The sequence below is a fragment of the Fusarium proliferatum genome (assembly GCF_900067095.1).
Source record: "Fusarium proliferatum ET1 genome assembly, contig: FPRO_scaffold002, whole genome shotgun sequence".
Lineage (NCBI taxonomy): Eukaryota > Fungi > Ascomycota > Sordariomycetes > Hypocreales > Nectriaceae > Fusarium > Fusarium proliferatum.
The window spans coordinates 1,642,690-1,667,762 of NW_022194791.1; the positions used below are offsets into that span (position 1 = coordinate 1,642,690).

Sequence of the window (25,073 nt, forward strand, 5' to 3'; positions counted from 1 at the left end):
ACTCCGACCCGCGGACCCCTCCCTCCCTCCTTCCACCCACAGCAGCAGCAGCCAGCCACAGCTCAACGCCTCCCTACCACGGACCTGGTCTAAAGATAAGACAAAGGACACAGCATCCTCTTACACGAGACGAAGCGAAAACTGCACGAGAATACATCTTTTGTGCCGCGGGCGCTCAACAATGAGCGACCACCCAGTCATGCAGGTCGAGGACAAGATCGTTCCCGGACCTTCTGTCGCCAGCAACGAGACAGCTGTCGAGGAGACAGTGATTAGACAAGATGTGACTGTCATTACAACAACAGACGAGGCTACAGGCCCCAATGCAGCCTTGAGCAGCACCACCAATCCCACTTCACCAACCACTGCTGCCCCGCGACCACGACTCAAGAAGGACAACAGCACGCCCAACATGAACGGGCCACTCTACATGCAGACTGCCGGGAACAAGACAGTGCTCGTCCGCCGACTTAAGCGCAAGGAGGAGAGCACCTGGAAGCATCTCTCGCGCTGGTTTGTCGAGAACCAAATCGGTACGTTACTCTCCAGCCTCCTCTTTTTCCTGCCGCCGATCATGGATTGCGAGCGAACGGGCGACGTACATGTCGTTGTCGTGGGGGTGTCAACTGCCAAGGGTGTCGAGTCAAAATCCAGACTTGTCCCTGGTTAATGGCACTTTGGGAATAGGAGGGTGTCGCACCTCAGCAGCACCCCGCGTGGCACGGCATCCCTACAGTACCATCCCAGGCCTCTTAGGGTCCTTTCCTGCTACGCTACGCTACCTAAACGCCTCGCTCCCATGACTTGACAGGTTGATCGCTTGCTGGTGTGCGTCCGTGTGTGCACTGATTTGGCCATCTTATTTTGTTCTGCCGAACTCAAGCTGACAGCTGGTTTCCATTTTAGGCCTCTCTTTCAACCTCCTCGCGCTCATCTTCCTCGCCCAGACTTTTATCCCCAAAGCTCGAGAACACACCCACAAATTCTTCCACCTCAGCTACTACAGCTCTCAATCCGGCCAGTATCGCATCGGTTACGACGATGCCTATTTCATCACCTTCTGCGTTATTCTCTTCACCGGTCTTCGCGCCGCCACCATGGAATACGTTCTTGCACCCATTGGTCGACTCCAAGGCATCAGCAACCGCAAAAACCTGACCCGATTCAGCGAGCAAGCTTGGCTTATGGTGTACTATACTGTTTTCTGGCCTTGGGGCGTGGTAAGTTTGATATTACTTAAAGACGTGAGAAGCATGTGCTGACGTCTTATAGTACATTTATTGTACTTCCCCTCATTACATGAGCATGGAGAATCTCTGGACCGACTGGCCCAACCGCGAGCTCGACGGTCTGATGAAGGCCTATCTCCTCTGCCAGTGGGCTTTCTGGCTGCAGCAGATGATTGTTATTAACATTGAGGAGCGCCGTAAGGACCATTGGCAGATGTTTACCCATCACATTGTCACCACCGCTCTTATCTTCGCCTGCTACACTTACCACCACACCCGTGTCGGTAACTTCATCCTGGTTATCATGGACGTTGTTGATCTATTCCTCCCCGTAAGCTTCTTCGTATTACTTGTCAGTCTACCTGCTAACTCAGTGCAGCTCGCCAAGTGCCTCAAGTATTGCGGCTTCAAGAAAGTCTGTGATGTCATGTTCGGCCTCTTTGTTGTTTCGTGGTTCATTGCCCGCCATGTCCTATACATTGCGGTCTGCTGGTCCATCTACTCAGATACTCCCCGGATCATGCCCACTGGTTGCTTCAAGGGCAACAACGAGAATATGGTTGGTCCCATCGACCCTCCAGCCGGCTGGAAATATCTAGTCGACCCTTTCATCAACCCTGAAGGCCTTGTTTGTTATAATGAGACCATCAAGTGGAGTTTCCTTGCTCCCCTCCTCTTCCTCCAAGTCATCACCATCGGCTGGTTTACCATGATCGTTCGCGTCATCATCAAAGTCCTGAAGGGAGGCGATGCTGAAGATGTCCGAAGTGATGATGAGGGTGGCGAAGAGGAGGAGGAAGAGGAGTTTGTGTACGAAGAGGCACAGCCCCTGGAGGAGGAGGTTGGCGTCGAAGAGCTCGACCTCCGAAACTGGGAGCGACGATCAGGTGTTAAGAAACAAGCCAGCAGCTCAGGAGTCAGCCTCCCTGGCCACAGTGATCGAAAGGAGTTGTTAGGTCGTATTGGCTGCGAGAAGCAGGTCGACTAGACGAAGCTATGTGTTGGGAGTTAGTTTAACGGCATTTTTCTCGTTCCACATCCGAGTGATGCTCGCATTTTTGAAACTTTTTGAAACTTTTATTTTATGTTTGGGCTTGCATTTATGGGAGGAAGATATCTCACCCGCTGTCTTGATCATAACGACTGGTAGATGGAAGCTAACGAAAAACAACCGAGGCCAGGAACCTCGTTGGGTCTGCATTGGAGAGCTCCGCTGAAAAATAGACGGCCGCCATTAGAGACGACGATTGCTTCTTTGCAATGAAGACGAAAAAAAAGTGCTTTTTTGACGATTTCTAAAGACGTTGGATGGGAACACTTGATCATCTGTCTGCTTGGCATTGCAAGAGAAGAAAGATAGCCCATTTGCGAATGATACCTCGATTATATAACGCTGTCAATGCAATGAATTGCTTTAATTGAACCTTTCATCACTGCGCCGCCTTGTTCTCGTCTCCTAGTATTTCCTTCGCATAGTCCTTGAGCTTGTACTTCTGCACCTTTCCACTAGGTGTCTTGGGATACTCATCGATCCAGAACACATACTTGGGCACGAGATGCTTGGACAGCTTTGTCGCAACCCATTGCCTTAACCCGTCTCTTGACAAAGTCCCTGGCTCTTCAGCGATTGCTTTATCAATGGGCGCCTCCTCTGTGTCTTTCATATGATCTAGAGGTGTCCATCCTCGCGCAGGGATAACGAATGCAGCGACTGCCTCGCCATATCGCTCGTCAGGAACTCCCACGACACTGGCTTCCCGTACACCTTCATGCGTCAGAAGGCAGTCTTCCACTTCTAACGGGTGAATATTCTCTCCGCCACGGATGATGAGGTCCTTGATTCGGCCAGTAATCTGCACATAGCCTTGTTCATCCATCTCGGCTTCGTCACCAGAGTACATCCATATTGTTCCGTCTTCAGGATCTGGTTTACGGACCTCGGCTGTTCGAGCCTTATCCCCATGGTAGCCCTCCATAACGAGATAGCCTGCTGCAGCAAGTTCGCCTCGTTCTCCGATAGGGAGGATCTTGCTGTGATCGAGGGGATCGACAATCTTGACGCCTGTGTGAGGCATGACGCGGCCTATGGATGAGGTTCGTTTTTCGAAAGGATCCGAGGGGCTGGTCATGCAGCTCACGGGAGCTGTCTCGGTCTGGCCATAGCAGATAACTAGATCCTGGAGACCAAGACGCTCGTATAATGTGTTCATGAGAGAGGGAGGGACGCTGCTGCCAGCAGCAATGCCCTTGCGTAGGTGACGAGGTGGTTGTGAGACGACATTGCCTCGATCCAGAGCCTCAAGAACAGCAACGAACATGGTGTTCACACCATAAAGACCCGTAGCTTCATGGTCGACACACATGCGAAGAGTAGCCTCAGGGTCAAACGCAGGGCTAGGGAAAAGAATACCAGCGCCTGTCGTAGCCGTAGCCATGTATCCCAACACACAACCGAAGCAGTGAAACAGCGGTGGAGGGACCACGATACGATCATCGGCATGGAGACCCATTCGATGCGCTATCAAAGCACCGTTGTTCAGAATTGCGCGATGTGAGAGCATGGCTGCTTTTGGGAGCGAGGTCGTGCCCGATGTGAATTGAATGTTGATAACATCGCTTGGCTTCAGAGGAGAGTCTGGCTTTACTGTGTTAACTGAGCCGTCAATTAGAGATTGGTAGGGAGTGAAGGCCCGGCATGATTTGAGGTCGAATTTGATATCTGGATGGCTCGCCAGGTTATCTAGCACCACAACGTTACGCAAAGAGGGGACCGTCTCGCTCTGGATCTTGGACGCGGATACGTCTCCCACAATGCTCTGGAGCAAGTGTTGGTTACTTCGGCCCCTTCCTGGCTTATAAGCCAGATCCGTCACAGCACCGATAATGAGCGTTTCCACAGATAGATGTTTCAGCGCTGCGGCTACTTGTTGCTCATTGAAGCCTGGGTTCAGCGGCACGAGAATAGCACCAAGTTTGAAGCAGGCGTATGTTAAAGCTGCGAATTCAGGGCCATTGCCGAGAGATACAGCCACGCAGTCTCCCTTTCGCACGCCGAGTGAGGAGAGAGAATGTGCGAGGCTGTTTGATAATGAGTCCAGGGCGTAGTATGTCAGTGTCGACTCATGGGAATTAGGGCCTGGAGAACGAGCGATGACAGCCTCGCGATCTCCATGGGCTGAAACAACGGAGGCAAAATGCTCTGGGATTGTGCCATTATAAAGAGGAGGCTATGATATGTTAGCAATACTCTCTGGGTGCATAAGGTATTGATGAGGCCGTACCTCTTTGGGGCCCCATCGAATGCTTAGGTTGGATGTAGCAAGTGTTCTCACTTGGCATGTTCTGAGGATTGTTCTTGAGGATAGATGTGTTCTTTTTAAGCTCTGACGTATTATGGTCTGCATTGTGGAAGCTGTGATAACTCGCCTGCTGTGGATGTGGAGTTTAGAAGAAGATCTTTGTAGGACAGGGAGAGGCGGGCTCTCGGTTTAATGTACAATTGCAATTGCGAGGCGAGGCGAGGCGAGGGACATGCACACATACACCGGCTCTGAGATTGACTTATTGTGAGAGCTTCAGTCTTGGAAACTAGGTACCTAGGTACCCAAGTATGGATAAGGATGTACCTTGAGGCGTATGATCCTCGGCTATCATCGCCAGGACCTCCCTCCTTCCACTTCCATATCCACCGTCCTTGATCCTCTCCTGCTCTTGCTCCTTCCAGTTCCGTCAGCTCTCCACATTCTATTCACTGACTGCCAACGGCAGCGGGAGTGGGAGTCCGAACCCCTCAGCGGCTCAACATAATGAACCAATCATGTGCCGTCTTTTCAACTAAAACCTGGGGAAATGCGGGGGCGGTTATTCACTGTAGCAGCCCATTTATTTCAGCATCAAGACCGCGGAAACAACGGCTATATTTGAGCCGTGAACCCAATTGACTCCGAATAGGTAGCTATTGGCGGTTTCCTGTTGGTTCGCAGCAGTAGCGTAGTACTGAAATACACGGTCCGAGTCCCGCTGTGAATTGTGAAGTCAGCACCTTCAATCACATGCCACAGCTACAAATGTAATGTTTTGAACAAATCTGGCTCTTGTGTGAGATTTCCTGGTATATGCTTGCTCGCTTCATCCTTCAATCGACAATCCTGAGAAACTCCTTTCTCCTTCAATGCCCACGAGACATGTGGTTGCCTACAGGTGGGCGACGATGCGGTAAAAACAAGATCAAGAAACAAATCTATCCCAAAGCGCAACAAATGACTTTCCTAGCGATATCTTTCATACACAAAATAGAGTCTAGTACCGTTCCCCTCAAACTTTTTATATCTCTTCCATCGCAATGCAACTGCCAGGGTTTGATAGGCCCCTGGCTCGAACAACAGCTAATGCGGAAACCAGCCCAGAAATGGACACGAGTGTGTCATTAGAAAAGAGTAAAGAGTAGCAGCTGAAATGTACAGGTTCGAGAAGTAAATCTTCATAGTCGTTGCTAAACATTAGGTATCGTGGTTGTGGTTGTGGTTCTGCTTCGGATCATAATGTTATTGCAAGGGCGCTTGGGGTGCTTGGGGTGCCTGAACCGCGGGCTGTCCCTCTTGCTGCTGTTCGCCCATGTGGCGCTCGCTCTCAGGTTTCCATGTTCCTATCTACGGTTAGCCAATGTTGGTCTGTCATGAGCAGAAGATTCCTTACCTTCGAAGTCGTGCTTGACGAAAGCCATTGGGTCGTCAGGCTCCTTTGCGCCCATCTGTCCCACTCCAGGTGAGAAGCTTGTGATAGGCAACACAACCACATCCCCCACTCGCTTACTCGTCTCCATACCAGTAAAGTTCTTGTAATCGATCGTGCCCTTGCTTTGTGACATATCAAAGAACCTTGGATCATTGAAGTACTCCATGATAGCATCTGTCCATACAGCAGGGCCAGTGAACTCAACAACGTTTCTGTCAATGAATTTTTCCAGCTTGCCTTGATTCTTCAATTCTAATGTCTTCTTGGTAATGCGTGTGATAATATCGCGGAGAACAGGGTGACCAGGCTTGGCCTGTATCGTCCACTGACAGAACTGGATACGGCGACTGTACCACTGAGCCCAGTCGGGGCGATCAGGGTCCGCCTCAATGCCAATAACGAGACCAATAGTATCGCGAGGGATCTGTTCAGGCAACCATTTCACCGAGCTTTGGATTGCATATGTATCGATGTCAGAGTAGATGCCGCCTCGCGCGAAGAGAATCAGATAACGGAAGAAGTCGGCCTTCAGGACAGGCATGGGGAGGCTTCGGTACGCCTCAACGACTTCGGGAACCGTGGCGTAGAGTAAGCGAATAAGGTTAACGGCAACGTCGTCGGTGATGACTTCGTGGACAAAACCAGGGTGCTCCTCTTTCCAAGACGCATGGTGGTCTTTAAACTGGAAATCACCTTGATCAGGACTTTGCTTCCACGTTTGCCAGATGTAAGCTGGAAACTTGGTCGCAACATCATAAGGATAGGCGTATTCGAGCTTCTCAAAAATTGACATGCCCGACATGTCAATGCGAGGCCGCGTGCGACGCTCCTTTACCTCCATCTCCTTTTGTTCCTCGGGTGGTGGTGACACGGCTTGGTTCGAGGCAGGGGCATCGTTCTTGCTTGTGTCGACGGCGGTAGCAGCAGCATCTTTAGCAGCTGGGACGACAGGCGTTGTTGTGTGAGACCTTGTCAACAGGAAGAAAACAGTGAGGATGAAAACCGCTGCCACGATGGCGCGGCGAGAGTTGAGCATGGCGACGGCGGCTGCAAGGCGACTGTGGTATCGTAACGCCAGGTATGTACGAAGTCGCAGTCTTTTTTGGAAATTCGTTGATAAGGAGCGAGGCCCAGGATAAGGGACAGGGGTAGGAAGCGAAGGTCGAGAAACGAAAGGACTGTGCTATAATAGCATAGAAAAGCGAGCGTGGCCAGGCAGAAGCCAGTATCAACAAGGGAACAAACACAAGCAAGCAGGTGAATGCGACAGAAGAGGAAGAAGAAGTTTGGAAAAATGTGTGTCGGCCAAATAACTTGATCGTAGTGGACAACAGTCAAATTGAGGCGAGCGAGGGATGAATCCCCAAAGCCAGGGGCCCGCAGTTGGAGACGGTGGAGCTGACACCTGCTAACTAAGGTATCGCAGCGGATAAGTCAAGAAACTGGATGGACCCTGGACAAATTGAGGTCGCGGCGCAATCCAATTATTTCGGTATGCTACAGTAGCTGCGCAGTAAGCTCACCAACGGCGCGGTCGCGAAGCGGAGCAGCTGATATGCTGGCAGGAGGTTCGGCCAATAAGGAGAGAGGTGAAGATGAATTGCAAGTGGAAGAGGAACCGGCCTTTATCTGGTCAAGGATTGGTATCAGGAAGTTTAGGCTCGATGCGGTAGTTATTAAGGAGAATGGGAATAAAAAAGGTACAAAATGGGGGTTGTTTGATGAGGGTTTTGAAGAGAGGATGATATTGCAAAGATGTAAGGGAAAGTCTGAGCCTCCACTCGTCGTCAATTACGTGGAACGTGGAGAGATCCTTACTGGATAAGTACCTCTGCAACGGAAGAAGGCACGGAGTACGCGGCCATCTTTTTCTCACGTTTTCGGTTTTCCCACATGGGATCTAGGAGCTAAGATGGGACGAGGAAGGTGATGATGACAGCAAGCACAGCCAGGCCAGCGCAAGCCCAGAGGTTACTATTGATGGAAGTGACACGGACGGCCCGCTTTCGTGCGCCTGAACAATAAGTCTCGTTGAGGACAAGTTACCCCTGAAACTTGATGATACTATGATCAGTAACTTGCCATGGTGGATGAAGCTGGATGTAAGGAGTAACCGTCTGGAAGAAGCCGCTTCTTACAACGTGAGAGCACACTGTAACATGCGCAGCCACAGGGGGGTTATTATGTAGTAACTACTAACTAAGCGAGTAAGATTCTAGACGCCTCTTGGCCAATACGATTTGATTAGAAAAAAGAATACCTTACATATTGCTAGCAACGAGGCTATCATCGCCAAGACATTGTGAGATAAACAAACCCAACTTCGACAGAGTTCATCCTTGTCCATTGAGTCAAACAAGCTTGTCCCAATCACAATTTTGGCAGACACAGCAATGCGCCCGCCAACCAATTTGATCCAATCAAGATCTACCCTCATCTCGATTCAGATATGTTACCTGGACGGTTCGCTGATGGCACAAGGTGCAACAATGGTGCAATAACTTGGCTTGCCAGAGCGAGCTAGACTGCCCAGACAGAAAATCAAACCCGTCAGGAGTTGCGGCTTGCCGTTTGCCGGGCTGGTGCACATATCCTGGATCGCAATTCGTCTCACCAAGTGACGCATACTGTTGATCGCGAAATACAGTGCCACTTTCGAATAAGGTTGCAGAACAAGCCTTTTCTAGCGTTACGTTGGAGATTTCGAAACAGGCGAGGGCAGGGGTTGTCCGCGGAGCATCTTTGTTACAGCCTCTCAGTCGCTGCGTCGAATCCTGTTACAATGGAACCAACCTGCTTGCGTGTCGGCGATCAAAGGACCACGATCATCGTGAAAAGAGCGGAGACTTGCTGTTAAGGGGTCCATATTAAAAGCCCCTGAGGGACGGAAAAATCAGCGCTTCTTCGTCATGAGCGAACCAGGAAATATTTGGCTTTCGGCATGGGTATACAACGTGATTTGGCGACCGTTCCTGGATCTTGTGTAGCAGGAAAATCTGTGTGCACTTCGCGAAGCAGTTTGCGTTTCGCACAGGTGAGCAAACATCTGACTGAGTTCTCATCTCGGTCTCAAGTGCCGAGCTCGTCTGTTTCATTCCTGGCGGGAGACTCAAGCAACGGTAGTATTGTTTGTTCCAGAACATTGAAGAGGCATGCTCTAGATAGTCTGTGTGATGAAAGATCAGGAGCATTTAGTCTATAATTAGGAGGCTCTGAGATTAACAATTTTTATCATTTGGCAAAGGGTCAGAGTTTTATTGTTTCCCCTTCACAGTACCTCGGCCTTTGTTTGTGGTCTACTCCGTATCACTTGATAGATGAGGTTGAGTGAGATACGAACTGGAATGACACCAGGAAAGCCAAGGTTGACTTAATTACTCCACGCCGACAAGCCGCAGCCAAGTTCGGATCACATCTTCCCAGCAAGACATTACATTATTGGAACCGTCGATTACAACACCGTTCGAGGTTGTTGGCCAACATGGCTTGTCCAACATTGTTAAGCAGTTCTTTCACCTTGTAATCTGTGAAAAGGACCTTTACAGACTGTATTCGGCCAGCTCGGACTTGCTGTAAATTATAATTACATATCCATGGTGGTCGTAGGATCTATAGAATCCATAGCGTCAGCCCAAAAATCCATCTGCAGCTCAATATAAACCCCGATGCTTTGCTGACGAAGCACTAAATCCGTGATGCTTGTTCAGCAACTCCTTGAGTCTATCGCGGACGCGCGCAGAAACAATTCCGGATTTCCAACAATTCTTGTTTGTTAATCAGCTTTTTAGGCCAAAGCCGATTTTAAGCCCGGGATTAAGTCATTGTTGACGGTGAACTCTTTACGAATCCGAAAATTCCGTTACAAACTTGCCGAGGGAGCGAGTTAGGGGAGAAAAGGAAACTCAGGACCTTTATCCTAAATGACAAAAAGACTTAGGTAAATTTGCATAAATTTAGGATATCTTTACTAAACTCAGGACATCTTTTGCTAGGTTTATTTTAACACCTTCTATCAAGGTTTAATGTTTTCTTGCTTCTCAAGGGTGACTTACCTAGGTTCGGAACCGATATCGTGTTCTTGACAAGCCATGTCTACGCCTATTGCAGGACATGTCATAGGGCGCGCGCGGTAAGAAAAAAAAAAAACCGCACGCCCTAGTTAGGTAGTTGTCTTGGTGCTCTCTCTAGTATCTTGACTTTAGCGTGACCAGCGGCCCGTATGCACCGTTCTTGTTAAATCCGCAGACTACGTTGAACGGAGCTGTGAATTGGTACAATCTCTGGTTTCTGGTGGTTTCGGAATTCAAGATCTTACTAGGTCAACATGATCTTCACCAACCTATCATGTTGCATCCCGTCGTCCCTTTCCGTCTGCAGCTCGACGTAGGTTAGCCCTCCACGTTTGAATTGGATGTCACCCTCGATGGAGGGCAAGGTTTTTCTTGGCACAGAGTAATCATGATGACCCTAGCTATGAGAGGTCGAAAGCAAGCTCCCCCGCCCCCATCCTCGAAGAGCATGTTGTGCGACATAAGAGCTCAAGAAGCTCTGATCTGCATAATATATAGGTTGACAACATGCAGATGTGCGTTATCGAGTACTACCATGCGTAATAAAAAACTGGTGGATGGGTGAGCGATAGTACACCAACAGCATGATATTCATAGCGACAAAACAAAATAAACAAACAAACCGATACCTGCAAGACCAATCCTCCTCATGATGACGGATCCCACAGCCCTAGCGGCTGCATCATGATCTTATTCCTTTTTGGGTAATAATCGTGGACTTAACGAACCTTCAATTTGTCATCCCAGCATCTCCAAAGTCCGGATTCTGACACAACGGGCTTTGCTCTTTGGCCGGCAGCCGCCACAACGAAGGGGATTCAGATTTAGATAGACAATGGATATTGGCAATAGCTTCCAAGAAAAGACCAATCTTGGCTTACTCTCCCAAGTGTCCACGGATCAGAGTTTAATTGATTAATTATCGTCGTTCGCTTGCCACACCCCGGCCTTTCGGTGGTTGTAAACTGACCGAGGATGCCGAAATGCCCGCTTTTCGGCGGACTTAAGACCAGCAGCGTATAATCATCAGAGCTCTTCGGCTCGGGTAGGCACTGTTTGTAAGGCATTTGACCGCTGTGAGTGGAATAGGGAAATGCCTCCAAAGCCAGATTAACTCGCCATGTCAAGATCTGGGGTCACGTATAGCTGCATGTAGTGATACCTGTACCTCGAGGAATAGTTAGTACACTAACTGCAAAACGAAAGCTTTCCGTCTTGTCGGGTCTGATCCTTAACATGATCTCGATTAACCCACATTTTTTTGTCTCGTCCGGGGCGCGCCCTCTAAAGCCGCGGATATAGTCTCCTGTACAGGTACGAATTGCCCTGTAATTGGACCCTGAGGTGGACAGGTCAGCCACACCTGTACAGTAGGAGTTCTGCTTAGTAGTGAGTTGGAACTTTGGCCTTATCCGCAAGCTCCAGTACAACCGCAGGACTTGAGGCCTAAACCCGTCCATGGAAACTGGAGATTTGCAAGCATGACAAAACAGGCCAGAGCCACGCCCTTGTTGGACTTGGCTGTGCTGTACAAGTTGTAGCTGAAATGTAGTGTACCTTGGGTCTGTAGTTACATACAGTACGCCCTACACACCCCCCCTAGCTTGAATACAGCACTCACACACTTTTACAGCATGCCATGGGTTGGGTAATAATAATGGCTGGATCTCGTTATCCGTGGTGTTGATCTCCATGTTAAATACCTTGGCTGATCCTATCCTGCCTCGCCCCGGCCTTCTTGTGTGTTTGCAGTTCATCATTTCATCTCTAGTATTGACTTTGTAATATTTCACGAACACGATCTGACCAACACTCGAAATAAACCTCGACCACTTCGGAGTTCGGGGATTGCGACACTTGCATCCACATACCGCTTACACAAGCCAGACGAAGCCGACGGAATCATATATAGTTGCCGCTCCCGCCATAAGTGCGCCTCCATATCCGCGAGCAATAACGTTATATACACCAACTCAAATTGTCCTGTCAATTTCACAAGCCTTCAATCCTTTTCAACTACTCGACGGTGGTATTCAGATGATATCATAAGGTCTCCAGCACACCCGAATTCTCATATTGCGACATTAGACAGCCATAAGGCGTCTCATTCAATACTCGCTTCATCTTCAACATCTACACCAAAAAAACAGCTAAATCATGGCGACCGAAACCGATACTCTCTCATTCTCGTTACCTACCAGTACTGCTCCCACCGATGTTTCTGAATCCACATGCATGCCTCACTCGGCTCCCTTTTACCAGGCTTCAGAATGCCTGCAACAGAACAAACCGGCCGAGTGGGACACGAGAATCCATCCGACCGCACAATCACAAGATTCTGTATCAGGAGGTGGATGTTTTAACGACGGAGGTCTTTTATATAGAGTTCAGGCTGAGCGCGAATGTAGAGAGGGACCTGGCAAGTAAGTTGGAAGGATCATCTCAGATTACCGAATTGGACCGGACGTCGAATTACTGACTATACTTTGGTACTTCTTAGAACCGTTGAAGAGGCCTGCCAACGCTCTCTGAACCACTTCCCATGCCCTGGACTCGCCTTTCCGATGCCGGCCCTCGATTTTGACTTTCGAATTGCTGTTCGTTTAAATCAAGAGGCTGTCCATGTTGACTCGGGCAACACCAAGGAGATAACCACTGTCGCCGCTGGTGTTTGGTCCGGATCTTTTGGCCACGGCCGCGTCATTGTGCGTTTTCCCTTTTTTCACACGCCCCCCCAACCCCTTCTAGAATTCTACGCTTTTATCCAATTCGTGGCTGACCGAGGAGGATTTCATGTGTGGTGTATAGGCAGGCGGATATGATCTTGGCCAGGCACGCGGTTTTAGGCCCATGAGGCTTGTTGAGGGCGCCTTTGTCGTCCAGACAAGTGATGAGCAGCCTGCACTGTAAGTTTTGGGAGTTCTTATAAGTCACTAGACTTGGATTTAACTCATTTGCCAGTCTTGAAATGCGCACTCGCGGTTCCCTCTCAGGACCTGCAGATGTTCTCGATACTCTATTAAGCCCTCGGGCCCCCAAGGACATTGACCCACGGCGATATGGATTCCGCATGTTCGCGACGTTCAAGACATCCGACAAGCGTTACGCCGAAATCGTCAACTGTGGATTATGGGTGGCCAGTGGTGCCTGGCGTGGCGAGCACTTGGTTATCGAGTAAGTCCCTCTCTTGAGTCATAGTCCCCATCTTACAAGGGCGTGCCTAATCACAAGACGCAGTGCCTACCGTGTTACATAAAAAATCACAAATCACCAGCAAGCGAGAGATCCGAATGACTTGACTTGACAGAAACGACATATTTAGCATTGCATAAGGGATCCTGACTGGATAGCGGATCCCTCGGCGCACCACAGGAGTTGGTCTTTAATAACAGCCGAGTCAATTTTTGACCCGGTTAGCAAATATGAGGAAATGGACGGATGATGACGATGCATTGAGCGGCGTAGACATTGGATCTTGAGACTTTCCCATCTCTTCCTTAATCCTTATTTGTTTGGGTAGTGGTGAACTGAATGACCTGTCTATTCAGAACCAAATAACGTTATTTAACGACAAGCTGACATCCCATCTCAATTTTGGTGCATATAATTCCACCCGGTACCCACGTCGGTCTCTTGCTCGGACCATGATACACCGGCGGTGTCATGAGAATGGGTTTTCGACATATCATTATCAAGCAAGAACGTTCTCCTCCTCTGGCGGCTATTAGGGATCAATTCTTGATCAGTCGGTCACACCAAGTTTCTATTGCTTATTATGAATGCGCCCGAAGGTCAGACGGCCTCTGGTTTGGCTCTGGCTCATTGATTCATAATCACTGTCTCTCGAGCTGACCCAAACTATCCGGATCGGCGGCCCACCCAAGCCTTCAACTCCTCAATCATCTAAGTCAACTTAGATCTCGATACTGTCAGATTGGCTTGTTTTGTGTGGCCGTTGTGCATACCCGCGCATTCCGACTCGGACGCCGTGGACTTTGTTCTATGGGGAAAGTGTCAGCAAAACACAATGCTAATCCAGGATTCGCATGCAAGGTTACTTGCCCTTGTAGATCTGATGCAACACAGTCTTGCTGCCGTGTCCCTGAATCCTTATCGCCGTGCCTACGGACCTGACTCACTTGAGCTTAATCCGGAGTTCCAGACAACTGAGCTTCCTCAGGCGACTCTGGTCCTCCTCGTCTCCACTGGCCACCACATCGTCCACGGCTCCGACGGTTCCTGTTGTGATCTCCACCTCACAGTCTCCCTCCTGCTCAAACCAACTCGCGACCGCGAGGATCTTCTCAATGGCTCTACCCGTTCCTGCGAGTGTCACGGCAGCACTGCCTGCATCTCCACCGCTGCTACGCTGCAGCGCCTCAACACGCGAATGTAGGGACGCGTACTTGGGTGCTGCGCCAGTGGTCTTGAGTGAGTCGTCAAGCTGTTTACGGGCGCGTTTGACCACAGCCATAAACGGTGTCCTTGAAGACACGTAAATGATGCGAGATTTGGATGATGCCGGCGGCTGGCGCCTGGTTAGGGGCCGTTTCTCAACACGAGCACCTGGGAAGTGTTAGTCGCATATTCGTAACATTTTGTGAAAACCACACCTTCTGAAATAGCAGGCAGCTTACTAAAGGTACCATATACCTTGTTTGGAGCCTTGGAAGCCTCGGCCGAAGCCATCTTGTCGTTTTTACGAGATTTGGCTGCCTGATACTGATCAGCAAATGAATCTTCAAAAGAACTTTTCGACAAATTTTGAAGGAATGTGCTCGAACAAGTCCTACCTTGTAAATGCCACGAGTGCTCCTTTTGAATTGATTGTTTCTAGCCACCTCAGTTTTTAAAGATGCCTGAGTATGGATGATGCCTAGCGTGAGTGGGAGTTGGAGTGGTGAGAAGAAGACACAAGTCTCATGAATGGAAAGGAAGGGTAGAAAAGTCCTTTTAGATACAGACACCCCCACTACTATCGCGATGCTTTCATGAACCGTGGCGAAGAAACAACCTTCAAATCGGTACTTTTTGAAAGATTTTGAAATAGATTTTGAGAACAATTATTATAAAAAGCCAATAAACTTCATATCATCATCGCAAAATCTTCCTTCCAAAGTGAGGATGAGAGCGCCACAGATCTGTGGCGCAGCTCATGCCCCCCAAATGTAGCGTTTCTAGCGCGCCCAGCGGCCCGCTACAGAAGTCACCTTGAAGCTGTCGGCTGAGCTCACCTGGAGTCAATATTCTTTCGGGCTACTCGTCCATCTTTAACTCGTTCCTGTTCAGTATCAGTCTAACATCGTCATAACCTCATCGCCGCCATCTTCTCTTATGGCTGCCTACCTTGCTACTCGCGTAGTATCGACCAGCTAGGCACCTATTTCATAATGTCCATTGCAATCTGGCCTCCCATCTCGCCGGCCAAGCTCAGACTTAAAGCCTCCGAAACCCAGGTACTGCGACCTCATGCGACGAAGCGAAACGAGACAAAACAAGTCAAGACAACATGCTGATCTATTTTGACAAGGCGCGCGAACGCGATTGGATCGTCGACGAAACACTCGAGGTCTGCCGCGATCTTAAACATGGCCTCGAGGATTGCTATGCGCTCCTCGCGCCTATCGATCCGGGCAGTACACTCGTCATGAGTACACCGCGCAACGAAAAAGTAAAGGGCACGCTCACTCGTGTCGGCACTCGTATTGTCAAAGGCGTAAGGCTGCCTGTTGAGCTCATGTTCCCCTGCATGCAGCTCCAGCCTCGTTCTGCATGCTGACGTCCTTCGATCGCAGACCATACATCTCCAGCTTCGAACGATACCCCCACAGACACTGTCCCTCTCCCAGTCCGAGGCTATTCATGTCCAAGGCCTCGATGCTTTGCACGGCTACCTAAACCAGTCCATAGATCTCCTCGCTATCACCTTGTCCAAACCACAGGACGCTAGCTCACTCGCCTCTACTCTCAGTATTCTTGCTGATTCTCTCTCCGATTCATCAGCTATTCTCAAAGGACCTCCTCTAACAGACTCTGATCCTGCTTGGCAGATGTGCTCATGTTCACCAGATCTGTTTGAGCCATCAATTGGGCCCAACCTCAGCTTTTATCTCGGTCTTCAGGAAAGCTGCATAATTCTGTGGCTGCGTGCTCTAGAACCTGTTCATGCGCATGTTCATTTTGGCACCAAGCTTGGTCTAGCCTTTGGAACTGTACGTCGGCTGGAGCATGACGAGATGGACACCATTTTCCGGTATAACACACAGGGGTCCAACATTGGCGGCTCGAAGCGGGGCAGTGCCCGCCATACCCCGGAGCCAGGATCGTCCGCTGCAGAAGTGGATAGTAATGATGTTCAGGAAGTCTATGTCCGGGAAAAGGTACGCGTCGAAAGCGCAGATCCGAGTCTCATATCCATTCAGTCCAAGCTTAGCTACCTCAGTCACATGCTTGGCCAAGCCCGAAGGAACATTGCTGAGGTCCTTAGTGTTGACTCTTAGAAGTGAGGGGAAAGGCCATGTGAGCAGCTTTGCGTGTAAACTGATTGGATACCCTGGCGTTGAGGTCTCAAATGGATGTTATTGGGCGGGGTTTTCACTCCCAAGCTTGTTTTAAATTATCACAGGTTTCGAAAGCGTGAAAGTCGGTATCACGGCATACCGCGATGTTATGAGTACTGGTTCTTGGGTTTCAGATGAATTCGTAGAAATTTAGATAATACATCTATCCATGCAATCCATAATCCACATTCCATCGCTCCTCTGCTAAACCGTAAAGACTCTTGACATAAAACAAAATGGACTATGCTGTGAAAACGCAAAAAGACAGCTTCTTATCTCGTACAGGAGGTATGTTCAGCCTGTATTTGACCAGGCGTGTGAGATGATCAGGATACTGTGGAGTGAGTGGCGGCAGTGTTGTCGCTTGAGTATTTATCGAACAGGAGACCAAGGCATTGGGACGAGGATCCTTGACTTCATGCTCTGGATAAGAGGCACTGTCTTGTGGACTGTGTCGCTCCAGCCCTCGACCTGCCAGCTCTGTTCACGACGGCCTCGACGCTCCTCAAGGTTGGCAAACTGCCACAGATGGTGGACTGTATTGAGGTCACCAATCTGAACGAACCAAGCACCAACGCCCTCCATAACCTCACGGCGGGCCTTGAGGCCTCGTCGCCAGTGTGTTTCCCACTCGAGCAGGTTGCCGGGGTGCAGTGTGTAAGAACGCAGCTCAAAGATGCCACCGAGCGATCGTGGGGGAGTGGTTGGCCAGAAAGAAAATTCTTGCATGAGAGAGACGTTCTTGGAGTTGATTAGGCCCTTTAGCTTATTGTCGAAGTCGGCAAATTCGGGGTGGTGAGTAATTGAGTACCGGGACTGATGGTAACCTTCGTATTTTTGGTATTCCCAGATGTGGACTGTTACAATGGTTAGTAGTCAGAAAACATGATGTAATTAATCATAACATACCGAAGGTGTCACAATCGCCGACTTCTGTCCTCCAGCTTCCGACCAGGTTCACCTTGTTCTCTGGGGCGTTCGCCATCTTAGGGTACCATTTCCCGACGAGATCGACATACTCGTCAACCTTCTCAGGCTTGACTTCGTGAAGAACGATCGAATGGACGTACTTGCCACGCGCAAGAACTTGACTGAAGCTTGCTTCGAGCTGAGCATCGAGCTCACGGCCCTCCTTGGTACCGTAAATGAGGTTCGTCAAAGGGCCCGCCTTACGGGTAGGCTCCGGCTCCTTCACCTCCTCAGAGCGTCCTACATGGTCATTCTGTGAGCCCTCGACCGACGCGTTGAAAGGAACGTTAGCAGACTGCGGGTGAGAGGGCAACGAACTGGCTTCTCGCTTCTTCTGTGCCTCGACCAGGTGATCGCGGAATTCCTTCTGCTTCTGACTGAACTTATCGACCTCTGCGTGTGTAGGGTTGACATCTCCCAGCGAAGGTGTGCGACCGTTAAAGATAGCAGTCGAGCTCAGAGCTCGCACGCCTGCGAGAGGAGTGACGGCAGCGGCGCGTGCAAATTGGCGACTGAGCATTTTGGGGATGGTTGGAGCTTAGAGCTTTGATTGAGGTGCGGTGAGGAATGGAGATGTAAAGTCTCGAGGTGGATGGGGCGCAATTGGTGTCTAATAAAGCTGATACTGGCGCGGGCGCGGGGAGATTGTGGGCGATCTTGCAGATGACAACAACGTTAAAACGTCAAACGTTGGAGTTGTACGGTTGTAGATCTTAGAGGGACCGAGACGGACAAGGGAGATGCTGAAAGGAGAAAATACACCGAGGAAACGGAAGCAGAAGGTCAGATGCGGCACGATTGGTGGCAATCAAATGCTGGTAGGGCACAGCAGAAGCGGGAAGGCAGGCGTTTAAGCGTCAAGGTGGTATCAAAGCACCTTTTGGTTGAGATTGCCCTGGCACTGGCAAACCTAAGGAGGAGGGCGAAGCGCGTGGACGATTGGGCAGCTTAGAGTTGGAGGGACGGAACGGCTTTCGGTTACACGCCCAGGAAATGTATAATTCACCCCGCACTTCTTGGGTGAGTTTTGGTTGCTTTCAACGACGAGTATGACGAGTACAGACTCTATGAGCCTTTGACCGAGAAACAAGGACAAAATAGAGTGATTTGATTGAGGGAAACAGGAGTGATGAGATCAGAAGGTTTACAGTACGTACACTACCTTCTTAAAGCTGGAGCTTAGAGGAACTATCTGATGATGTCACCCCAACTTCGCGTCACGTGTAAAAGCTTAGCGTGTCAAAGAATGCGGGGTTCGGTTGGGCCTGCTGTTCCTCAGCTCTGGCAAGATACGTACCCATCTTACTCAGCAGCTCTCGAACTCTCTCTGCCTTAGCCTCAAGGCACGCAGAAAACCACCCGGGCTCGGCTTCGGCAGAACCCGCTCGGAGCTGTGTCGTTCGGAAAAAGGCTCGTTCTGTAGCAATCTTAATCTTGAAGCGATACAGTCCATCAAACCGAACCTACCTCCCACGATACCCACGAAATCCGTCATCATGTCTTGGCTCGGTGTTCAACCCCTCAAGAAGTTCAACGCTCCCTTCTGTACGTTCAATTGCGACTCATCCATCTGCGCCTTCGTGAACGTATCCCGCTGACTCCTCCACTAGTGAAGCCTTACTGGCCCTTCTTCGCTGCTGGTACGTGATATTGCGCAACCTATCCGACAACCCGATTCTTTCCCGATCGTATACCGCCGCGTCCAACTTCGATTGATCTTTTGATGAGTTTGGGACAGCAATTGATTCTTGACATAGGTGTTGTCATTGCCTACGGCGTCAACTCCGCCCAGTCCGCCATGATGAACTGTACGACCCCCATAAGATGAGCACAGAGCGACAACTAATCAGATATAACAGCTGCCGAGTGGAAGAACGACCCCCGCAACCCCAACGCCAAGTCTGGCGGTCACTAAGTCTGATGGGAAGGAAATGGGATTTCGTCCAGCTAGCACGCATAACCGACCCGCGCGAACGCGAGGCCATGGTTCACGAGATGGAATTGTATCATAGAATCGAAAAAGGGGCTTAATTGACCTATACAACGATCATACGAAAGTTTCCCATGGACATGATTGCGAACGACGATTGCCCTCGAACTCTGGATGTCCGATTGTGTGGGAAGCAAGACCAATATCATGTCCGTTTATGTGACATGTAAACCCCTTGACTCACTCTGAAATCTACCATCATGCTCCGTGGTTTATTTCTATTTTTGTGCAAGGAAGATGAACTATGGCCCAATACTCACCGCGACATACTGGCTATCAAGCTCTTGTGGATGTAGCGGTCCATCATCATGGCCACACGATATCTCGTGTCTGTAATTACTTTGTGCCGTGACTGCCTCTGTTTCATGCAGAAGCATCCAACTTCTTCCATAGATCTCCCAATATAATCCTCCGATGAGGATACTTACGCGTGAAGGCGTCAAACTGGTGACAGCATTTATACTGAATATGACTACCTAGATAGTTTCTCATAATAGACCTCAACTTTCAGATGAAACTACACATTCAAGAGAACATGTCTAAAGATCTTGATAAGCCAGCCATTGCTGGATTGTTGACAACGTTTGTGGTGGGGTTAAAGTGCTGTCATGTTGTGCAACGGCCCGACGCCCTTTGAGAGAGATTTCTCCCACTGACAAATCATAAGAGCTTCTTTTTACTAAAATTGCCATTATTGCTCTCCACGCTCGACTCACACGGCCTACAACCTTGTTATCAACACCGACTTAAGTCCGCTCTAACATCCCATCACTCCTCTATAGATGCGTTTTCTTCTTGGTATTTTTTCTGCTGCTAGACCAACTGTAACTACGATTAGACGAGCCTCATCTTTTACTTTTTCTTCATACAAAGTTTGCTTATCTACAATGACCGCTACAACAGCTCCCAAGCCCAATGGCAGTGGAAAACATGAGGTCAAGATTCTCATGCTTCATGGTGAGTGTACATGACGTTCATGCAAAGAGATGCAGTGGCTCTCGGTCATCTTTAGCATACCCTGGACTCACCCGTAATCTTACAAGTCCCTCACTGACATTTATCACCAGGCTACACACAATCTGGCGCTCTATTCCGTGCCAAAACCCGTGCCTTGGAGAAGACACTCGTCAAATTACTCAACCCTATCTCACTTCTCCCTGTCTTCCTTTATGCCACTGGTCCCAACCGTCTAAGTCCAGAAGACATCCCTGGCTATCAACCCCCTGAGGAACCTCAGGCAGAGGACTACCAACCCGATACCTGGGCATGGTTCCGCAAAGATGAAGCCACCGGCAACTATCGACTGTTCGACGAGGGCATGGCTACCGTTGGACAGGCCATTCGAGACGCAGAGGGCATCGATGCAGTGTGCGGTTTCAGCCAAGGTGGTGCCATGGCCGCTCTTGTAGCAGCCGCTCTTGAGCCAGAACGCACTCTGCCTGAAGGAAAGGAGGGAGATTGGGCGAGAGGCCTCAGAGAGGCAAACTCTGGTAAGGCTCTCAAGTTCGTCATTTCGTACTCTGGATTCTGGGCCACTCCAGACTCCCTTCAGTTCTGCTATGAGCCCAAGATCAAGACTCCTTCATTACACTTCCTGGGTAGTCTTGACACAGTTGTTGACGAGAGTCGAAGCCGGGCTCTCACAGATTGTTGTCAAGACCCTCTTGTACTTGTTCACCCAGGAGGTCACCACGTACCTGTGTCCAAACAGTGGGCAGCGCCTCTGGCTGGCTTCATCAAGGAGCATAGTCAGGATAACGAGCCTAAAGCAGAGTTGTGATGAAAAATATTGTCAGGGGATGGTTTGTTACGACGTTCTCATTGAGTTTTTGGGAAACACATATAGACTAAGACGCATACAAATAGATAGGCTTGGTGAAATACACCAAATGCCATGTCATACATCCTCATCCCGAGGACTATCTAACCTGTATAATTACAGACAACCAGAACCATCATGAATTATTCGCCGCTCTATCCTGTACTTCAAGATCTTATTTCGCAGGCTGGATTCGTGCCATCATCTCCTCCTTGGTGATGAGATGATCAATTCTTTCCAATAGTCCCAGGAGACTCTTCATGTTGTGACTCCATTCGTTGAGGACATCGTCAGCATCTCTAGGCTTTGCGAAGCTCACAATTCGTGCGGGTCGGTCAATTTTGGCGTAGACGGTCTTGGAAGTTACAAGCTCGCTGATGTACTTCTCTGTCTCGTCCTCGGCAAGATCAAGTAGCTGAGTCAGGCGGCTCATCTGGATGCGAGTATAGTACTTGGCAATAACTCGAACGTTGTGCTCAATCACTCGCTTTCGCAGATCTTGCCATCGCTGGTGAGCTTTGTCGTCCGAAGATTGACCTAGCTGGGCGTCAAAGACATCGGTACTGCAGAGGTGAGGGCCGAATCTCTTAGAAATCTCTGGCCATCGCATCAACTCATGAACAGTAAAGAGTCGCAGAAGCTCTGCTTCAGCTGGAACTTCGGAGTTGCGTGTATCTTTGTGGATTCGGTGGAGAAGATCGTGCTGTTCGTTGTCATAGGGAGCAAGGATGACAAAGTAGATGATGCGTTGCAGGACCTATGTTTAGGAGATTAGCAAAGCATATCGATACTTCAGGGGCATTCAACGTACAGGTCGAAGCTTGGCTGGGTCTTCCTCGACTGCTTCTGTGTCCAGAACCTGCCGATAATGCTTGCACACATCCAGATACTTCTCCTCGTGCTTGGCAAGAATGATCTGCTGCTCGTAGTAACGCAGCTTCAGATCAGTTGTGTCGTCCTCCTTCTCTTCGGGTACCTCCTCGCCGCGGGCCTTCTTCTTTTCACGCTCCTTTTGCTCCTTCTCAAGCTGTTCGGCTGTCTTTTTAGGCTTGCGAGAAAGATAGCGGGTGCTGATCTTGCGACCTAGAATAGCAGCCTGTGTCCAGTCTCCGCTCTCAATGCAGAGCTCAACCTGCGCCAAAATAAATTCGGTCTTTTCCCGTCGATCCATGGAACCAAAGGTCTCGACTTGCAGCTCGCAAAGAATCTCGGTGGCTGACTTTAGATCACCCTGCTTCTTCTTAATGTCGGAAAGGATCTTGGTGACACGGGCTCGTTCGACTTCGACAAAGATCTTTCCCTCTGTTACTGTCCGCAGAGTCTCGATTACAGACAGCTTGGTCTTGAGGTCGGGAGTGTCGTCGAGGAAGCCCATGACGGTCTGGACCATCTTTGTGATGGCTTGCTTGAGTTGACTGTGCTTCTTGGACAAGACCAAGGTCTGGTCGTTCAACAAGCTCCAATCGCCCGCATTTTTGCATAGTGTTACGATTGCGATCAGGACTCGTGATGTGGACGCAAGATCAGAGGCCTAGTACTGGATTAGCAGCGAAGGCGAGTGAGCGGGCATGTACTAATACATACTTGTCGGGTTTGCTTCTCGAGCGCAGCAAGCTTCTCAATGGCGCCTTGGAGGTTACCGGACTAAACAGAGCGTCAGAAAAAGCTCAATATCGCTAGATCAAAGCTCAAAAGCCTACCGCAGCCAGCTTCTCAGCTTCGGGAAGCTGCTGGTCAACCTCCTTCGAGAAGTCCTTCTCGGGCTTTAAAACTCCGTCAGACATGGTAGCGGTGATCGTAGTGTAGACCCCTCAAGATTTGTGATTATCGGCCAAGGTTCGAATTGGAGGGTTGGAGTTCAGGGATTGTTGGTGTGTAATGTTGTTGCGATGAGTTCTAGGCCGTGGGGGCGTGTTTGGTTTAGTCCAAGCTGGTCGATTTAGGTAGTGACGAGGCTCACGCAAGAGGCTCCTGCCTGCCTGTCGCTAGGTCCCCACCAAGCGAAGCCGGGCCTGGAATTTAGTGGGACCGATTCCGGACCGTCATCCAATTTCTGGGGGCACGTGACCATCATCAATATGAATGTGCTGAGATAATTTCACGACTCTGTCAAGCTTATTTCATGACTCTGAAAGTACTTTAGAAGAGATTACTGCTAGTGACTCTGCAGGTCCTCGGAAAATATGAGCCTCAAATTGGACGTTTGAGGGCCTGTTCAATCTTCGCTTTAGGGTAACAGACTACATCGGTACTAACCTAACGGAAGCTTGCATGTACTCTATATTAATAAGGTAACTAGAGGGAATATGAAGACGAATCTGCAATGAAGAAACTTTCTGATACCATAGAACACTGACATTGGCATGAATAAGTCATTGCATTCTTTCAAGTTTGTATAGTGCCTTCAACTTCTGAACCCAACAAGCTCATATTAAGTCATCATAAAAGATGGCTTTGCAATTTATTCCTTTTAGGTATGGCTATAGCTGTAGCTGTATTCAGGAAAGAGTATCGTTACTTGAAAATGGCTTGAGCTTGGAATTTGCCAGTATCAATTACTAAGTTATTCTAAAAGCTTGCCAGAACGACGTGTTACAAGCTTGATTCGTCACTAGGAGAGTAATGCTAACCTAGACTCGGATGTATTTTTTCATGTCAATTGATAAAACCGAGGTCAAAAGGTTGCAATAAATATGAAATCACTTAAGCAATTCATAGTGGCAGGCTTGTTATCACGCATTAGCTGTTCTGTTGTCCAGAATGTGTGCAAAGAAGCGATCAAGGTCACTGGGCCAAAGACTTGACATACCAGTATCCAGAAGATATGCGAAACCTGTTCTTTCATTGCAATTAAGTTTGTACTGAATTCTTAAAGTGGGTGCTCCAAGCGGAATTTGAATATAGTTAGGAATCTCAAGGAAAAGGCTATGCCCGCAAATGATGTCCAAAACTGGGAAGCAGAGAAGTTGCGATTTTCATGCATCAGGTTGCTCTCCAGAGTCCCAACAGCCTTTTAAACGAAGAGGAATCATAGTTACATGTTGTAGAATAGCTGTAAGTGCAATTAATCACCAAGTAGATATATGATTTCAAGGGGGTGCAATAGGTCCGAAGCTAGTCGCCTGGACACCAGCCGATATCAAAATGCTTAGAGGCCAGCTGCAGAGCACAACCTCAGCCTGGCTGAAGTTTGTATGGATCCAAGTTCCTCACTCCAGTGAGCTACCAGGATGCTTGCTTCATCGGTGAAGTCTGATAGCAGCCAGAAGGGCGTTGGTAAGTGTAGCCTTATTAAGGACAAACTGAGAGAGTACGGGAAGTAATGCGTTTAGAACGATATGTCCCTTCAGCTTGGAGTAAACTTCCTATCATACTTGCCAAATTGGTGCTTTTATATAAGATACGATATGGGTTTGTAGCTAAAATCAGTGAAGGCCTGTTGAATAAAGCCCCCTTTGTCCAACGGTATAGCTGCATTATCATGTTCTCTTGTACAGCGAATGTATCCTCAAGATTACGTTTCAGCCTCGATCTAGAGAGATATATTTCAAGACTGCCGGTATGTTCTTAGCAATGATTGTAAATTTAGCTCAGAGATACCGCCGCGGACTATGATGATCATGTACACCTTACAATATGAACTAAAATCACAGAATGCCAGTAATACCCCTATACAGTCGGCATCTAACATTGTTTCTCAGC

General features: G+C 49.1%; 10 protein-coding genes across 10 annotated transcripts; 5 read left to right on the forward strand and 5 right to left on the reverse strand.

Annotated features, from left to right (window-relative positions):
* Positions 1–181: 181 nt before the first annotated feature.
* Positions 182–2,217, forward strand: FPRO_03230 (uncharacterized protein; the record flags this gene model as incomplete). Its single annotated transcript, XM_031226580.1, has 4 exons — positions 182–533; positions 907–1,220; positions 1,273–1,560; positions 1,609–2,217. 4 exons carry the CDS (start codon positions 182–184, stop codon positions 2,215–2,217), a joined length of 1,563 nt encoding a protein of 520 aa, XP_031077103.1.
* A 442-nt stretch (positions 2,218–2,659) lies between these two features.
* FPRO_03229 (uncharacterized protein) lies at positions 2,660–4,633 on the reverse strand (the record flags this gene model as incomplete). Its single annotated transcript, XM_031226581.1, has 2 exons — positions 2,660–4,456; positions 4,511–4,633. The coding sequence occupies 2 exons, from the start codon at positions 4,631–4,633 to the stop codon at positions 2,660–2,662; spliced, it is 1,920 nt and encodes a 639-aa protein (XP_031077104.1).
* A 1,140-nt stretch (positions 4,634–5,773) lies between these two features.
* FPRO_03228 (uncharacterized protein) lies at positions 5,774–6,999 on the reverse strand (the record flags this gene model as incomplete). The annotated part of the gene is made up of 2 exons (XM_031226582.1): positions 5,774–5,874; positions 5,925–6,999. The coding sequence occupies 2 exons, from the start codon at positions 6,997–6,999 to the stop codon at positions 5,774–5,776; spliced, it is 1,176 nt and encodes a 391-aa protein (XP_031077105.1).
* Positions 7,000–12,190: 5,191 nt separating this feature from the next.
* FPRO_03227 (uncharacterized protein) lies at positions 12,191–13,211 on the forward strand (the record flags this gene model as incomplete). The annotated part of the gene is made up of 4 exons (XM_031226584.1): positions 12,191–12,456; positions 12,534–12,738; positions 12,842–12,939; positions 12,995–13,211. 4 exons carry the CDS (start codon positions 12,191–12,193, stop codon positions 13,209–13,211), a joined length of 786 nt encoding a protein of 261 aa, XP_031077106.1.
* A 957-nt stretch (positions 13,212–14,168) lies between these two features.
* Positions 14,169–14,722, reverse strand: FPRO_03226 (uncharacterized protein; the record flags this gene model as incomplete). The annotated part of the gene is made up of 2 exons (XM_031226585.1): positions 14,169–14,599; positions 14,671–14,722. 2 exons carry the CDS (start codon positions 14,720–14,722, stop codon positions 14,169–14,171), a joined length of 483 nt encoding a protein of 160 aa, XP_031077107.1.
* Positions 14,723–15,423: 701 nt separating this feature from the next.
* Positions 15,424–16,533, forward strand: FPRO_03225 (uncharacterized protein; the record flags this gene model as incomplete). The annotated part of the gene is made up of 3 exons (XM_031226586.1): positions 15,424–15,489; positions 15,564–15,749; positions 15,829–16,533. The coding sequence occupies 3 exons, from the start codon at positions 15,424–15,426 to the stop codon at positions 16,531–16,533; spliced, it is 957 nt and encodes a 318-aa protein (XP_031077108.1).
* Positions 16,534–16,965: 432 nt separating this feature from the next.
* FPRO_03224 (uncharacterized protein) lies at positions 16,966–18,082 on the reverse strand (the record flags this gene model as incomplete). Its single annotated transcript, XM_031226587.1, has 3 exons — positions 16,966–17,450; positions 17,503–17,802; positions 17,881–18,082. 3 exons carry the CDS (start codon positions 18,080–18,082, stop codon positions 16,966–16,968), a joined length of 987 nt encoding a protein of 328 aa, XP_031077109.1.
* Positions 18,083–19,058: 976 nt separating this feature from the next.
* FPRO_03223 (uncharacterized protein) lies at positions 19,059–19,477 on the forward strand (the record flags this gene model as incomplete). Its single annotated transcript, XM_031226588.1, has 4 exons — positions 19,059–19,107; positions 19,173–19,202; positions 19,320–19,370; positions 19,422–19,477. 4 exons carry the CDS (start codon positions 19,059–19,061, stop codon positions 19,475–19,477), a joined length of 186 nt encoding a protein of 61 aa, XP_031077110.1.
* Positions 19,478–20,439: 962 nt separating this feature from the next.
* On the forward strand, positions 20,440–21,332 carry FPRO_03222 (uncharacterized protein; the record flags this gene model as incomplete). Its single annotated transcript, XM_031226589.1, has 2 exons — positions 20,440–20,509; positions 20,620–21,332. 2 exons carry the CDS (start codon positions 20,440–20,442, stop codon positions 21,330–21,332), a joined length of 783 nt encoding a protein of 260 aa, XP_031077111.1.
* Positions 21,333–21,546: 214 nt separating this feature from the next.
* On the reverse strand, positions 21,547–23,155 carry FPRO_03221 (uncharacterized protein; the record flags this gene model as incomplete). The annotated part of the gene is made up of 4 exons (XM_031226590.1): positions 21,547–22,128; positions 22,183–22,902; positions 22,956–23,015; positions 23,072–23,155. 4 exons carry the CDS (start codon positions 23,153–23,155, stop codon positions 21,547–21,549), a joined length of 1,446 nt encoding a protein of 481 aa, XP_031077112.1.
* Between the last annotated feature and the right edge of the window lie 1,918 nt (positions 23,156–25,073).